Raw genomic sequence first — 18,135 nt, 5'->3', positions numbered from 1 at the left:
TTACACAAAAATACAGCAAGGTTCTTAAACTCTACTTATAGAAAATGAAGTTAAACGCACCATAAATAGTATTGTGGTATTCCGCCATGTTGTTCACTGACATGACCCCAACTCATAAAGATCGGGGCTTAAAGAAAATCCCACTCGTATTTACGACATTGTGGTGGCGTTCATGTGCGTTCAACTCGTAAATACGATCTTTACGACCTGACTTGAACGCACCATATATGGATGTTTAATTCACACTTTTTTATAGATAGATAGATAGATAGATAGATAGATAGATAGATAGATAGATAGATACTTTGGGTACAGCGTACTTTGGGTCATGCTAGTCCTCACTTTGTAATGCACAAAAAGTTTAAAAAAAAGAGACATTGCTTAGCATGTTTCATAATGATATCCTCATTTTACATGCGCCGAATGAGCAACTTCATTATGGTTGTCTTTGTAGAGCTGTTTCCCGGTGAGATTTGAAGTTGGGGTTGGCTGCTGAGTCGGGGTCTCCACCTCCACCTCATGTCCTCCTGGCAGCGTTCCTCTTTTGGACACTGGCAGCAGCTTGTGCCCCACACCCCCTCCCAGATGTTGTGTCTTGAGACAGATGTGCAACCCAGCTCAGTATCCAAGGAATCTAGGTAATGTGTGCTTAAGAGGGGAGATGTCTTACACTGGCTGATGAACAGAGCCGCCTTAACCTAATGTTAGGCCCCGGGGCTGAGAGGTTTTGTAGGCCCCCCATCCCCTCGATTTATAGAGTCTCATTTTAAAAAAGTGTAATAGCTTATCTAGGTAATCTACATCACAAAATGCATTAGTTTCTTTCGAGACCTACAACAGTGAGTTTTTTATATTGTTTTTAATTTTAATATTGTTATTAACATATCACTGAGCACATAAACACAAGAAACTTTATTTAACAGCCACACACTGCAACTAAATTTCAACTTTATGCAAATGAGAAGCGATTTTCGCGAGCGACAACCAATAGGAAAGAAGCCTTTCAATGGAGCTCAGCTCCCGTCACCGTCTCGAGTTCAGTGCAGGCAAGACAGAAGAGTTCAAGGGCGATTTCACTGTTTTATATGATTTGACTGTAACTAACCACAAACATGGATATAATAAAATGATGCATGGAAAAGAAACTTTCGACAGTCTCAGTGAGTTTAATTCATACATTTATAGTTCGAGTGTTGTAGTTTTATGATGCAAGTTTAGCACTGCTGCAGTTCATTTTACAGTTTCCCCTGCATTATGTTGACTATTAGGGACAAGAAAATTGATTATTTGTCAAATTCGGATGACGTTTTAGTAATTTATGACAGTATGAGTGAGTTTAATTTGTAGATTGATCGATCGTTAATCTAGTAAATTATTTAATCCACTGAACACTGCTGTGTGGTAATATAAAAACACTCCCAACAGCATACTGTTTCTTTTGAGCCTAATTCCTAGTCAAATTAAAATGATATAGTTGTATAATATCACTTGTAATGGTGTTTTGTATAAATGTGGCCAGACGAGCAATCTAAACGCCTCATTCGCGCCGCGGGACCTCTAGACGCGCATAAACGCGTCTTTGCATTGATTTAACATTGAAATCACTCGCGCCAGACGCTCTATTCGCGTTTGGTGTGAACGCACCATAACAATAACATTAGAGCGACAGCACTACCAACGCCCACAAGCGACTAGCGACAAAATCTGACAAGTTAAAACAATATGACCTTTTCAGCTCATCATGAACCTGAACATGGGAGGCCCCTGAACTTGGGAGGCCCCTGGGCTTCAGCCCAGGTAAGCCCGTGCATTAATGCGGCCTTGCTGATGAAAGGAAGGAACATGCCAACGCAACAGCCCACCTGGCATCCAAACAGACGCTAACAGAAGGAGAGCTAGCATTTTATTAATGGAATTATGTAGACTACTATAGAAATGACACAATATTTGCTAAATGTGAACTAAGAAGTCATTTCTTTGATAGATTTACAGTAAGAAAGAGGAAAATAAGATTTTTTAAAAGAAATGATTCAGCAAGTATGCATTAAATTGATCAAAAGTGACACTAAAGCCATTTATAATGTTTCATTTCTAATAAATGCTGTTCTTTTTAACTCATTTTGAACTTTCATCAAATCCTGAAAAATGGTTTTCACAAAATATTAAGCAGCACTACCATTTACCAAATCATCATATTCGAATGATTTCTGAAGGATCATGTGATACTTTTTGAATTTGAATATTACAGAAATTAAGCTGCTTTATTTTAACATAGGCAACTATAAGTTTAAGTATGATATGGAATTATTTATCTATATAAATGTACAACAAAGACAATTTAAGCAATTTAACAATTAAAGTCTTTCTTAGTCAAAGAAACAATTATTGGGCAACATTTTTCAGTTTTCCTTGGCTGATATTTGAGGTACATTTAAAGAGAAATTATATATATATATATATATATACACACACACACACATACACATACACACACACACACACACAATGCAAATAGGCATTTTTACAAATTGCCTTAGTTCACAGTAGAGTCCAAAACAAACTCAAATACTCAATACTCAAGGTTGTGTATGCCACACATAGGCAAGCTTTATTACTGGAAAGACAAAAGGAGAAGTCATAATTTAAAAAAAATAACATTCTGAAATAAAACAGTGTAAAACACGAAACAGAAAATAGTTGCCTGCCTCAAATGATGAATCCAAATAAATAGGACTAAGCAGTTTTACATTAAGCACATCTTTGTCAATCCACAACATGAACAAATATTTAATCTTGTGACATTCTTTTAGATGTCTTACAAAGATTACAAAACAGGATATGTACAACTGAAGAACTAGAGGACATGCTTGAAGTATATTTGTATTTTGTACCAAACAGTGTGCAATGGCAGCATAATGACTGAATGTCCTTCTTCATCTGGGACGCTCACATGATCCAGAACTTCACAAACATAAATCGGCAGCTACAATGTATGACCAGCCATGTGACGTGTTTACACGCTGTTCATACTCCCTAGCACCCAAAATTCATTTTCATTTTATTTACAAAGTCACTAGACAATGCAAAAAGGAATTTGGTGTGTGATCACAGTGGCGGAGCTTGTAAACAGCCACAGTGGCTGCCTGCGTCTCATCTTCCGCCACTGAACAAAATATTGATTTCAAGTGTACAGAAATAAAGCAAAAACAACTATTTGAACAATAGTTAAAAAATGGAAAAATATCTTTCATTAAACAGGACCAGCCTGTTCGGTTTTATTCCAAAAGTCTGTTTCCATTTCCAGTTTGGCCTTGAAGATTCACAAACATCAAAGCCCTTATCAGGTCAGCTGATCCATATATTAAAATGTCCAGTCTGAATCTCCTTCCAGTCCATCTCCTCCTCATGCATTAACCGCTCGTATGCTCATGAACAGAACACTAATATTCCTATTTGGTTGAAAATGAGGGAAAAAAAACGTTGCACTCCAATGGTCATATTTTCATCTAATTACTTTAACAAAGGCTCAACAGAGTCACAATATATTGGCTTGTTTGTACAGCAGCACTGATGTATATCCACATAAATATACGCATGTCCACAAAGCATTAGCATGAATTTATAATACCGGTAGCCTTTTTTGTTTTAATTATTGCCACTGTACACACTTTGAATTATAAGCACTTGAACCATAATTATTGCTTTGTGGTGGAAAGCAGACGTAGCACTTTGCACAAGAAAACACATTTTTATTTTTCCCATTGAGAATCAAGTTTAGAAGCACATTGGACGATATCATCCACAAATATTTTTGCTGCTAGTGCTGCAAATGAGCATGGAGGCAATGAAATGGGAGATTGCTACATAAGATGCATGAAAAACTAAACCCAAGCTGGTCTGATCTTAATTGTCTCAAACCAGGCGATGTACAACCTTCTTATTTTAAATCTGTTCGTTTCTGAAAACATAGTGCTACGACATCTCTCGAGGTCATTTCAAAAAGGAAAGAAGATTCATCGTGCCAAATTCGATCCGAACTAGCACAGGGATCGCTTCACAAATTCATGGTTGTCTACACTACAGAGCAGCAGGAGATGTTAAGATACAGATAATCACTGTAATATATTCCCCAGTGACACCCATCCTATCTCTCAGATAGCTATTGCCTCTAAAAATAGAAGCATGTATATATCAGACAGTGTTCTAATAGAGGAAATAAGGGAAAATTGACTTTGGTAGCATCATAAATGGTCTTTTTTTACACATATTTTTGGCCCTTGTTTCCCTCTATTCCTCCATCTTAGTGTTCAGATATGAATGGCTCCCATTTAAAAATCACATTTCGCTTCCTGCACTGCAGCCAATTCGACCAGCGTGATAATGCCAAATGGGCCTCGTTCTCCTCTACATGACCCAGGCCTCACGCACAGCTCCCCAACGGTCCCGGCTTCACAATTCCCTTGGATCGGTTCCCTCAGATTTAGTCATTAGTGCATACTGTAGGCATGTATTTTGAATCTTACACTAGAGAGCTGGTATTTATACATTGAATAGCTTACATTGAACATTGGAACCTCTTTTAAAACATCTGTTTCCTAAGTTGAATCATTCCGAGCTTCAACTGGCACAACGACAGCAAATCTCTCAAAAACAAGGAGTGAATAGATGACGGCTGATGATTGAATCTCGTTTTGAAAAAGCAAGATACAGTACTGAAAATACATATGCACTGTTGAAGAGCTCAGGACAAGGAGGACAGCGAGGTGTCCACTTGCTCTGAAAGGTGTTTCTTTGGGGGGTGAGGAAGGATTCCACACGTCAATGATGTGGCAATCGGAACCCACCCCCTTCCCCAGACCAAAGCGCAGGGAATGGTGTAGCTTTTGTTATGGGGGGTGAAGTTCTCCACTCACATTACTGAGCAACTCTTGGCCTTCTCCTTCTTGAAGGTGGAGGATAGGAGCTCAGATTTGCTGGGGAGGTGCAGCAGGCGTTTGGACAGCCGGCGGGTCGGGCTCGGCTTGGCAAGTGGCTGCAGCTTGTTAATGCAAGCCAGCGCAGCTGTGCGGAACACGCTGTGGATGCTCTTCTCGGAGGTGAAGGCTGAACACTCCAGATAAGCCTCGGCACCCAACTGTTTGGCCATGGCAGAGCCCTGTGATGGGAGGAGATGCACAAAAAACTCAGTTCGCTGTAGGTTCTTAATAGAAGCCAAAGATACAGGTCATAGATTCAAAAGCTTTGTTCATGTTGTGAGTTGTCTATATAGGCAGTTGCCTTTTAAGACAGCGTCCGAAGTAAAGAAAAGTGTCTGATTTAAAGATTTAAAACAGTGGTTTATGACAACCCCCTTCCTAAATTATACAGGACAGCTATGTTTTCATGTACCCATTAACCAGATAAACATACATTGCATTATTATACATAACTATTAAGTATGATTTTATAAAGTGAACATGTTATTTCCACTAACTCCAAAGCAATTCTTTAAATATCACCTAGAAAATATGTACCTAGCTGATGGTGTATCTTTTTAAAAATAATAATAATACTTCTTTTCACAATATATACATACACACTACTGTTCAAAAGTTTGGAGTCGGTAAGATCTTTTTAAAAAGTTTTTGAAAGGATGCAATTTTTTGCTCAAAAATACAGAAAAACTGTAATATTGTGAAATATTTTTACTAATTGAAATAATTTTCTATTTTTAATATATTTTAAAATGTAATTTATTCCCTTGATGTAAAGCTGAATTTTCAGCATCATTACTCCAGTCTTCAGTGTCACATGATCCTTCATAAATCATTCTAATATGCTGATTTGCTGCTCAAGAAATATTTATTATAAATGTTGAAAACAGTTGTGCTGCTTCATATTTTTGTGGAAACTGTGATACAATGTATTCAGGATTCTTTGATGAATAGAAAGCCCAAAACAACAGCATTTATTTGACACAGAAATATTTTGTAACATTATAAATGTCTTTACTGTCACTTTTGAATAATTGAATGCATCCTTGCTGAAAAAAAAAGAAGAAAAAAAAAAATCTTACTGACCCCAAACTTTTAAATGTGGTAGTGTAGTTCAAAAAGCAGTTTTACAGAGAAAATTGCCTTACAGCCTGAGTAAGCAAGATCAATGCAACAGTGGAAAGAAACAACGTGTGGCTGTACCTGCTCATGAGTGATGGGTGTTTGTTTCTGATTGGACAGTTCCATCAGCGTGCAGACATCCGTCCGAAGGTCTGTCTTGCAACCAACGAGGAGAATACGAGTACTGGGGCAGAAGTCGAGGATCTCAGTCCTCCACTGCAAAGAGACAGAAATATATTAAATAATTGTTTTGCAAGAACTGATTAATCTTACAGAGCAAACACATTGTTCTGTATAAATAGGGTTGCATAATGACAATTATAATCTTGATTCTTAAGTGCCAAGCACTTCTGGCAAGTATGGTGTGATAAATATTGCAGCCCAAAAATGCTGAAGTACAGTAAAAAAGCAAAAACAAATGAATCATTCATAAAGAAGTCTAAATTAAACTTCATAATCCCACACGAAGCACATTTTTAGGTTACCTGACAAAACATTTTACAGTAAAGAAAGCCCAATGCAATGATTTCTTGAGGTCAGTGGTGGGTTTGAATATGAATAGGAATATCTAGTTACCTTCTTAAGTCCACTGTCAAAGATATCTGGGCGACTGATGTCAAAACATAGGAGCACGGCATCGGAGTCACTGTAGCAGAGGGGTCTCACATTATCATAGTATGGAGATCCTGAAACAAGAGAGAGATGCTAATGAAGAGATGACTACAATGATGAGAGAGGAAATCAGCAGAAAATAAAATGTCATTTAAGAGGTAGAGAATATTTTTAAATGTTGCATTTCAATACAAAATTATGACAGCAAGCATTTTTTAAATCCACAAACCAGGAACATTAACAAAATAAATAGACAATTTTGGTGTATTGATCAAATCCTACAGTAAAACAGGAACATTAACAAAATAAACATTAAATTTTAGTTTTTAGTTTAAGACTTAAGTTAAAATGATTTTAAAAATAATGTTTCATGACCCTGCACCCTGAATCACAAAATAGAGTAAATAAATGGAATAAATAAAATAGAACATTATTATGTGACTGTAAACGCTGTAGAATATTTAGAAGTTTTATTATTTAGAACTGTAAATCCGTATATGCACATGTATGCATGTACGTACGTAGGTATGTGTGTGTGTGTGTGTGTGTATAGCCTACATGATATGTGATATATAGACTGGAGTACAAATAAAATAAGTAAAAAACAAAATTAACTTCTTAATATTTTACACCAGTACATACATAGCTGACTGTCTGTGAATGTCCTGTATATATCTGCAGACAGAAGCAGACAAAGGCCAGAGGTAGAGCTCCCCTGCTCATCATACATTCTGTTAAAGCCCTCTTCCTCTCACTGCTTGCCATATTGGCATTTTAAAGATGAAGAAACTGACAATTGAGCTCTAAATCCTCATTGATCTATGTGTCTCACTCTCTCCCTCGATTTCTTTTTTTCCAGTGGATTATGCAACTGGAGTGATGGGGCTGGGGTTGGCACTTCAAAAGCCCCCCCCCCATACCTCCAGTCCCTCTGTTTCCACAGCAACAGCCTTGGAGTCAACCATCTGCAGAGCGCCGTCTTCCTAAAGGCATCCCTTAACTGCCCATCAATCATTTGATACAAAGCAGTGCCCACCCACTTGGTACTGAGAAGATGCTGGAGAGGCGTAAACAGCCTTATATACACCTCACTATTGCAGAGTCTCCTTTACTGGATGGATTTTGCATGATTTTTTCCTTTTGAACCTCATGTGTAACAGTCTTCACGTCTTTGCAAGAGTCAGTGAAACAATTATTAGCCATGCACTGCAGTCTAGAAGCCTCATAGTTAACAATATTGATTGAACTTTGTTGAAAAGGGAGCTTACTTTAAAAAATCCAAAGGGGAAAAAATCTGCATCAGAACATGTCACACTTATGAATTGAATCAGTTCTTATTTCTTTTTAGAAAATCAAAACTTTTCGGTGCGACCAGTTGATTCCCAAATAACTGATTCTTTGATTCTTATTATTTAATCAAATCACATACAGTGTGAACAGCGTGGTCTAACTGATTCCCAAATAGTTGATTCGGTTCTTTTTTAGTGACTCAAACTCCCACGGTTTATAACTTACTTTATGTAGAATATAGTATAAAGTCTGAAAAACGTATTTAAAAAACTTTTGCAAGAACTGTTACATGTTTTTTCAAACATTACTTTCACACAAGTAGGCCTACTAAAATAATAGTTCTTTATGATTCCAATCTGTAAACATCAAGTAAAATCCCCAAACAATACGTTAAATATAAAATTTTATGTCATGTTGATTTTAAGTTGATTAAAACTTATCCAACATGACTCTTATGAGCATGAATCACTCAAAAAGACTCGGTCTTAAACTGTTGTTTTGAATCAGTCTGATGAATCCTTTACTCAATATACTCAAATATTTTTAATGTTGAGTGGAGTACATTCAGTGAAGGATTTATCAGACTGATTCAAACTGATAACTCATGACTTTGTGAATCTTTTTGAGCATTTAGTTGAAGAATTGCTCAAAAGGGTCATGTTGACTAAGTTTTAATGAACTAAAATTCAACATGAAATTAAAATTATGAAGCCAATTTCCCTCATTTCATTATGGAGATCACTGGTTAAAGCAGGAATGGGTTTAAGTGAGTGCGAGCCACACTGCAGACATATCTTCACTCTGAAGCACAGATCACCGCCTCTTTCCTCTATTACCGGGACATCACGAACACACAAACCTGGGCGTGAGGCTGCATTAAATTGCTGTTGATCTTAATGCAGCGATCGATATAGATGTACACAGAGGGACAAGAAGCCATTTCAATTAATCTCGGCAAAATGGCACATCCCAGCAGTCAGAGACAAAGACCTCCACATGGTGAGCTTACCAAAACTCACTCAAACCACTGTTTGAAATCTGAAAAGGACACTGTGACACTTAAGCTGTTGGCAGGGAGCGCTTCCTAACATCAGAATCATGTACCACCTGCAGTCTTGGATCACAGAACTGCACTATGTGTGCAGGGATGTTCAATAGTGAACAAACCGCTTCTCCGCTCTCAACCCTGGGCCACATGTTCCCCGGATAAACAAGATGAGGATGTTATGCTGCCTGTGTATTACCAGACGGAGGGTTGGTGAAGCGTGCAAAAAAAAAAAAAAAGAGCAGAGTAGAGTCACTACAATTGCACTAAATGCTTTTTGTTGTGAAGCCATGCCTGGAGCAAACTAGCTTAACTGAAAAGTGGGCCAACGTGAGCATGTGTTTGATATGAGATGGCCTTTTCCTTGGGAGTCTTGTAAAGAGAACAGATGGAGGTGGAGTGGGCTGCTTTTGTGTGCCGCACAGACCAGAGCCGCACCGCATTCCATCTGCTGATCCCTTTCACTCTTTGAAAAACTATTTTAGCAGCGTTTCAGCATTGACTCTGAACTATGAATGTAACTATCAAGTTGCATCAGACATGTCCTGAAACATAATGAAAAAAATAAATCACATTCAAACTAAAGATTTTTGGTGCGCACCTGAGTGTGCTTGACGTCACAGTTTGGATTGTAAAAACGTCACTTGAAAAGGTGGTCTTGGGTATGATTCACTTCAGTACTCATTAAAGGAGTCATGTCACAATGCTCGTCCCTCATGACTAAGCCTTCTCTGACAGTCTGAATGAGACCGTGATAACAGATCCTGTCAATTATTACTGCTTAATGTCAATTACTAGGGAAAGAAAATATCACTCCAGTGTGAAGAAGATGGTATCATATAATGAAAAGAAGAAAGCTTTTTACCCAAGTGAATGAGCTTGCTGTCTGTATTGAAAGATGAGAAAGTCTGGCGGCAAAAATAATGCCACACAATACGTCATTTTAGTGTTGTCACTAGCTCAATAAAACAACCCATGACTAACTCAAGAACATATAACATCATTATTTTAATGAACTGTTTAAAAAGACTCATCAGTCGGACGAATAATTCACTTAATGAACTGAATCAATCAGGGCCGGGTTTCCCGATAACGATGTATCTTAGCTCTTAAGAGCGCTTTCTACGTGCAATGTTACGAACGCTCGCAGCAATTCCACGAGCGTTTCCCAAAAATGCACTTAACATGAACGCGCGAGAACGCGCTCTACGTGCTACTTAAGAGTCGCTGTCCATTCGTGAAGTGCTGAAATATAACCTTATATGGAATCGTATTCTGAACGTTTAGTCTTAATTATTAGGTTTAACATAATAATCGTCATCTGTGGATTAGCAATCAAGACAAGTCTAAAGTCTACATTCAGGCGGAGATAGCCTACTGACAAAATGTATGAACAAAAAACAAACAAACAAGAAAAGATACCTTTCAAAAAAGATTAAATTAATGTAGGCCTAATTTTAGACGAAACAAAGATGTTATTTTTAACAGATTTAAAGGACACCATACAAATAAGGAAAAACAAAACATCTGGGTGGACATTGCAAACTAACTGCAACCCGGGGTGTTCAAAGATCAGGGCAGGTGGTCTGCAAGAAATGCCCAATACATGGCTGGTTTTCGTGCACGTCAGCAAGTCATTGACAGATTTTTTTTTATTCATCCATATTTTGCCCAGTCTTTGAAGCATATTTCCCACATTGCTTCGTTCTTTTATGATTTTATTTTGTTCATTCATTTAATTTAGATGTGCATTTTTTCTTCCCTTTTTTATTATTTAATTTATACATTCATTTAAACAAAAAACAAGTACAATAAAGTGTACAATAAAAAAGTACAATCAAAATCTTATATTTGTACTAACTTTGCAGTGTAATTGTTAAATCTAGATAAAAGTGTAATCTGCCGGTTGTCCTGCAGGTGACCTCATAAATCTGTCTTCTTACGATGCACTTGGTGATTTACGATTACTCCAGAGCACTCGTAGATCTACGAAGATTTTCAAGTGCTACTTAAGTTACGATGCTTTTGGGAAACAGACCTTAATATTAAGATCAGTCGTACGAAAACAAAAGTTTAAAAAAACTAAAGTCTCACCATTAAAAGTCATGTCCCAAGCACACAATTATAATGTACTCTTTTTTTGAAGTGATTCCAATCATATTTCAAGCAATTCAAAACCATCATGGCAAACAGTGCGCATCTGAAGTGTCTCAGCTGAAGGAAATAATCCATTATTTATTGACTTTAATATATTGGCCAAATTTTCTGACTTGTAGTTAAATATGTGCATCTGCAACAGATATTATAACAGAACTTATAAGCTGAATAAGAGTAAACTCCGATGTAGTAGAATATGTGAGAATTAATCAGCACTCTGAGACTCATGTAGATGCGAGCAGGGGGCTGAGAGAGGTCAACGTTCACAAAGGAGCTTGAAGCAAGTGAAAGCCCCTGTCCATCTTCCCACTAGAGATGAGAACAAAACCTAGAGCATTCTCCATATCCCCAACCCCCCTTTTCCTTAAGATCCCAGAGATTCCATCACATAACATGATGGGAGCTCAACAAAGAATCCCCCTCTCTCTCACTGCGAGGGGCTGGCCATGACCCCTCAGGGAATACCGTTTCAGAGCTGTGGTGTTGTTTCCTCATTGGTGCCTGTCATCAGCTGCCAATGGCCACTGGAGAGCACATTAATCTACTGGCTGTTTTAATGTGCTAATGGAGCACTATTTTTACACATCCGATCTTGTGTAGTCATCCCATACTGAAGCAGCAGAATTTATATTCACAAAAATGTACATCCATCAGCGTAACAGCAAATGCCACCTAATCCATTGCTAATGCCCCAATGCAAATTAAATATAGCCTCCATATTAGAAATACAGACGCCATCTTCTAAGAGCCTGCAGAAGGTCCAATTGGCTGTCGTGATTAAGTGAGAGGATTGATTTTCACCTGTAAATCCTTCCTGGCCCTCAAAGAAAGCAGTTGGAAACCCAATGATGAGGTCAGCGCAATCAACGAGGAGAAGACAAATAAGAAGCCGCGTTCACATTGAGCAGCATCACTGAGCTGATATAAATAGCACACAGCATATAACCGAAAACAACACTCCAAATCAAATCTGCCACACTGTAAAATGTTCTTATTATGTCATAACATTTTTGTTTTTTAATCCATCTCACTCGTCACAATTTCTGTCATTTCTACTTGAGTTCAAGCTAAATTTCCTTTAGCGGTAATTAAATTCAAAGTGATCGAAAAAGTGCAATGAACCAATTACTGTAGGTTATGACTGTGGCACCAGCTTGATTTTACGTACAAAACTAAAGCAGCAATTACACCTTTTTTAAATGCACACTGAAGGTAATGGGACATAATTTAGCACTATGAATATGTATGAATACATTACCACTGAAATGTTTGGGGTCAGAAAGAAAGTATTAGTATTTCAGCAAAGATGCAATAAATTGATCAATGGACAGTAAAGATATTTATAATTCTACAAAAGATTTCTATTTTAAAGAATCCTGAAAAAAGATTCACAGTATCTACAAAAATATTAAGCAGCACGATGTTTACAACATTGATAATGCTCAGAAATGTTTCTTGAGCACTAAATCAGCATATAAAATGATTTCTGAAGTAACATGTGAACACTGAAAATTCAACTTTGCCATCACAGGAATAAATTACATTTTAAAATACATTAACGTAGAAACATTTATTTTGTAATATTACTGTTTTTTCTGTATTTTTAAACAAATATATGCAGCTTTGTTGAGCATAAGATACTAATAGTGTTCACCTGATGTTGCTACAGTATATTTTGCCTTCTTAGTGGGAGAATATAGTTTTGTGAGAAATACTTAAGTATCATTTTAGTTTTTTGCCAAATGATCAATTTATCTTTTTTTCCTGAATTTATGGATGCAGCCAATTCCGTTTATATCCGAGAGTAGTTTGAATTGAAATATCCATTTAACTTGATGAAAATACAGTTTGAATTCTACAACACCAGCCATGATTAAGAGCTAAAAACTGGATAAAACTCTGGTTTGCCCTCTCATCCTCATTCAAGCCCCGACTCATCCCCTTAAACCGTACTCTCTCTCAGCTGGCTTGTCTCCAAGCAGACTAAATCAGATCAAAAAGCATGAGCAAAAGGCTAGGGCATATTAACAGCACATATTTCATTCAGCAATCTGTACATGAAATCTTAATCCTTGCTCTCTCTCTCCCTCGCTAGCAATCATTATCACACACGTACAACAGACAAACACATTATAGAAACCTAGTCCTTTCAGCCACACTTCACAGTCAGCGGACAGCCAGACGTTACTGGGTGCTAATGATGCTTCTATTGGCAACACATCCAAAGAGAAATGAGGTTATCATGTCTGTCATTTACTAGGAATTCAGAAATGAGCAGCGAGGAGTAGACATACACAGCACATTGTAATCAGGTCAATAGGCTACAATGGGAAGCCGTGGGGAGATGTGAACTGCCTCAGTGATCATGTACTCGTTAGACTACTGATTATATTCGGCAGTTGTTAGAAAGACAGACATAGTCTATAGTCTCATGCCTGATGCATATTGGACAAAAAAGTACGATTTGGCAAGCTCTGATCTGATTGGCTGACTTCACGCAACTTCCGGGATTAAGGGCATACAGGGTTTATTAGCAGTCATCTTGAAAACAATCACATTAACATGGCACTTTTGAGGATGAAATAATCACTGGATTTTCAAATTCAAGTATCAAATCTTTGAATGCTATTTAAGTTAACTAGATATCCACAAGCAGAATAGTCTGTAATTACTACTTTTGGAACAGACAGAAGTTCTGTACTCATTTTTCACACCCTGTTAAAACAATTGGTTTGTCCACCGGACACTCTTTTAATCAAATGCACATAAAATAGTTGTTATAAGGTGTTCTATTGCAAACCGAGCATCTGTTACAATTATTCTACATTTACATTTTCCTACACTGCTTCAGAATTAGCATAAATAATATGTTTAATATTCAAATCAGGTTTAGTTTAGTAATCAGCATGACTGGATTGGCCCAACACAGATCAAAACAAGCCAGACTGTTTCCTTGAGCAGAATATAAAACAGCTACAATTCGTAACAACTGTAAGGAATGTAGTGACTACAATTCAGTGACTACAGACTATCAAGATACTGGTACATTTTCTAACATCAAACAATTCTGTGGTTTCCAATTTCCAGTGTTTTCCCCAGACAATTTCAATTAGACTATGAATACACTCTTAAAGCAAAAATGCTATATCTGATGATATTAACTACACAGATGCAACATTATTATAATACTGTCATGAAAATCATGTCTCAGTTATTTGTCATTTTAATATATGATGTGGACAAAATGCCCCCTTCCTAGTATGGCAAGCCGTTTTGACTTTTAATCATTCGCAGGATATGAATTCTTGATATCAACAATTCCATTTTTACTAGTTAAAATGCTAATTCTTGATATCAGGAATTAGATTTCTACTAGTAAAAATGTTAATTCTTGATATCTGTAATTGTATTTTCACTAGTTAAATTTCATAGGCTGCCATTCAGATTCAATTGTTGATATCAAGAATTGATTTCTTCTTACTAGTTGAAATTCCAATTTCACATATCAGAAATACAGTTCTTACTAGTAAAAATCATCATTTTTGATATCAATAATTACGTGGTTACTAGTGTAAATGTCTGTTCTTGATATCAACAATTGAATTGTGAAAAAGTTCATTTTTGATATCAATAATTAAATTGTCACTAGTGACAATCAGTGCGTTTATATGCACCCTCATAATGCGATTATAATGGGATTTTGGCAATATTGCGATTAAACTTTACCTCATGTAAACGCAATACTTTGATCAAACTATTGCGGTTAAGCTCTAATTCGTAGTAAACATATTCGCATTAAACTATGGCGTACGCCAATTTTAATCACAATAAACAGACATATAAACACCTTAATCTCATTATTACCGCTCTGACCAAAGTGCACATGCGCAGACGTACACGGATGCCGTGTGTTGTTCACACAACTTCATGAATGAACTCTGTGACATTATTCGGAAGTTGACTCTGCTTATTAGAAATAATTGCATTGGTGCACATGTAAATGTAGTCAATGTTTATTTTTGATATCATGATTGTGATTGTTATTAGTAAGAAATAGATATCTGATAGATATCCATTTTAGATATCTGAAATTACTCTCCTAATTATTGATATCAGAAATACATTGACAGATATCAGAAAAAATAAATGTTACATGTTGAAATACATTGACAGATATCAAGAATTAACATTTCAACTATTGACAACTGAGTTGTTAAAATGTATATTTTTACTAGTAAGAATTTCTGATATGTGAAATTGGAATTTCAACTAGTAAGAAATCAATTCCTGATATCAACAATTAAATTTGAATGGCAGCCTATGGTGAAATTTAACTAGTGAAAATACAATTACAGATATCAAGAATTGGCATTTTAACTAGTGAAAATGTAATTGTAAAAGTCAAAATTCATGTCCTGGGAATTAATAAAAGACAAAACGGCTTGCCATATATTCCTAGCCCATTTTGACATCACATTAGCTCATAACAGTATACCAATCAAGAATCCCACTAATGTATTTTGATTTAAAGTTGTTATATATCACCAGACCTTATATTGTTTTTCCTCCATTACACATGACATTTCATATTATGTCGAGACTCATACGGTTTCATTTACATTATGATGTCGCTCAAGTTACATAACATGCCCAAAACAAAATGTTACTTTCTATTTCGATGCATTTTAATATTTAGTCACGGAGTCACCCGTTTAATCTTACCTGACGTGTCCCATAAACTCAATTCAACACGTTGGTCATCAAGCTCCAGACAGGCTGTGTAGTTCTCAAATACTGTGGGCACATACGTCTGAGGAAGAGATGCAACATATTAAAACTGATGAACATGCATGTGATGCTGCATGTATGTGATGCTTAGAAAGAAATCAGGGTACCACTTTAAATCTTTTCATACTGTTCCTTGCCTCTACGTAAACCGATTTAATGTTTGCATTATTTTGTTATGCCAGTAAAATCCTAACGGACTTGGTAACCAAAGCATGTCATAATGAAACTACTCTTAACATGCATGAGAGAAACAGTTAACCTAGACATACATGTCGTTCGGAAAAACCATTAAAAATATAATAACAGAATTATTTTAAGGAATGAGCTTCTTTGAGAAATGCTGTACTGACCTCCGGATAACAATCCTTCGCCAAAACCTGTAACATCGCAGTTTTCCCGCATTGAACATCCCCAACCAGCACCAGTTTACATCTGACCACTAGTGGCTGTGCGTTTCTTCTCTCTTTCATGGTTTCACGCTGTCTTTTAACAGAATAAAATAAACAAAAACAAAAACGCCTAAAACAGATCGACACGAGGATGCGTGAGTATGCACAACGGTTTCTGTGGTGATTATACACAACACTGAGCTGAAGTGATTGAACTGTGTGGACTGTGGGCTTATATGTGCCGCACGACAGCCAATCACCTTGCACGATGCTGATGACGTGTCACATTCTTTCCTCCTCCGTCTGGATGGAAACGTATTTCCCCGACGACTCAGCCTTTTGGGAAACTTTTGTCTAATCTATCCGAAGAAAAAATCCGCAAGAATGCTAATTATACATGAGTTATCCAAAATATCCACACTCGGGTTGTTATATGATTACAAAAGACGCTGTACAAATAGATTTATATTATAATCACTCACATAGCCTATAGTTTGCTTCAATGTATGTCTATCACAAACAAACTAAATGATGCCACTTCACAGCTTTTCCTGCATATTGTGGCGTCTTCATTATCTCCCGAGTAGCTATAATTAATTAGATTGTTTTAACTCAGCACCAAAAGCCAGTCAATTGGTTTGTTCACACATTCTTGTCCCTCCACCCTATACGACTTTCCTTTCACCTAGCCTACTTTAATGATCTGTGAATTGCCTACTTTCTTTCAGCGTTTTCCTCTCATTTCTGAGGTCTTTTTAAAATCATAATAACCACCTCAAATGTCTCCCAAACGATACGCCCCCAAACATTTCAATAGCTAATTCTTAAACTATTCGTTTTTTCCCCTGCCATAATACCGAAAACGTGGTTGTTTTCATTATCAAATGTATCCGTTTTGACATGTTTAGTCATTTTACAGTAAAGACTTGCATGACTCCTCTTAAAAATCCCCTTGACTAAAAACATGAAACCATTGTTTACATTAGCCTACTACTGGATTATTGGAGAAATTGCTTTTTGATCCCAGTCTGTGTTTGGACACAGTAGTTTAATTAATGACGAATGTGAGGCTAAAAGTTTATTGGCCTTATGGGGATGTTCAAAATGTCAGCCCTCAGGGAGTCTCAGAAGGCTAAAGTGCTCTGATAGACACTAGGCACAGAGGCTCTGACACTTTCAAGGTTATATTTGTATGTTAAACACCTCAGAGACAGCAGGCTGAGGAGAATAGACCTTACGCAAACACTTTTCCCCTCCCCTAATTCAATTATTCTTCAAACTGAAATTAGACGGTCTAATTTCACATCACCGAATGGTTTCAGAGCAGTATACATTAATATTGTATGTGTATCAGTAAGTTTTATCGTCTAAGTTCTTGTCCCTAAAGTCATACAATGTCAAACTGCAAACAATGTTCAAGATAAAATCTGTGGTGGCATTATAATATTTTGTCTTCATTTTGAACGGAAGCCTTTGTACCCTTTTTATTATGCCATTCAACCTATATTGAACCAGTTAGTGGTATCATAGATAAGGCTTGTAGTATCCGCAGCAGGGGTGGAGACCACATGAAGTATGTATGAGAAGAATTCCCCTGCTGTAACAGCAGGGCACAAAGCACAGGGAAGCAGGTGGAGCTGAATAATCAACAGCCCAGTGTGTCACAACACAATCTGCTGTAGGGGATAGAGGAAGAAGGTGTCAGAAGGTTGCAGTTGGGTTCCTACCTCTGTTTAACCTCAGAGGTTCATGGTCACAT

At 37.0% G+C, this 18,135-nt stretch overlaps 1 protein-coding gene across 1 annotated transcript; it reads right to left on the bottom strand.

Moving 5' to 3' along the window:
* Window positions 1–2,576: 2,576 nt before the first annotated feature.
* On the bottom strand, window positions 2,577–16,581 carry rnd1b (Rho family GTPase 1b). Its single transcript, XM_084098558.1, has 5 exons — window positions 16,338–16,581; window positions 15,922–16,009; window positions 6,672–6,781; window positions 6,177–6,311; window positions 2,577–5,155 (listed from the first exon to the last, which is right to left on the bottom strand). The coding sequence occupies exons 1-5, from the start codon at window positions 16,455–16,457 to the stop codon at window positions 4,910–4,912; spliced, it is 699 nt and encodes a 232-aa protein (XP_083954684.1). The 5' UTR covers window positions 16,458–16,581; the 3' UTR covers window positions 2,577–4,909.
* Window positions 16,582–18,135: the final 1,554 nt, after the last annotated feature.

The sequence above is a fragment of the Abramis brama genome, assembly GCF_963993115.1.
Source record: "Abramis brama genome assembly, chromosome: 22".
NCBI classification, from domain to species: Eukaryota; Metazoa; Chordata; class Actinopteri; order Cypriniformes; family Leuciscidae; genus Abramis; species Abramis brama.
Note: the sequence above shows the minus strand (reverse complement) of the source record. Positions and strands in the feature narration are given on the sequence as shown.

Bases quoted from the DNA above. Each gene is read 5' to 3' on its own strand.
- rnd1b (XM_084098558.1), bottom strand. From the start codon at position 16,457: ATGAAAGAGAGAAGAAACGCACAGCCACTAGTGGTCAGATGTAAACTG. The intron at 16,010-16,337 runs GTCAGTACAGCA...TCTCTTCCTCAG, and splicing joins CGAAGGATTGTTATCCGGAG to ACGTATGTGCCCACAGTATT. The intron at 5,156-6,176 runs GTACAGCCACAC...CTCCCATCACAG, and splicing joins CACCCATCACTCATGAGCAG to GGCTCTGCCATGGCCAAACA.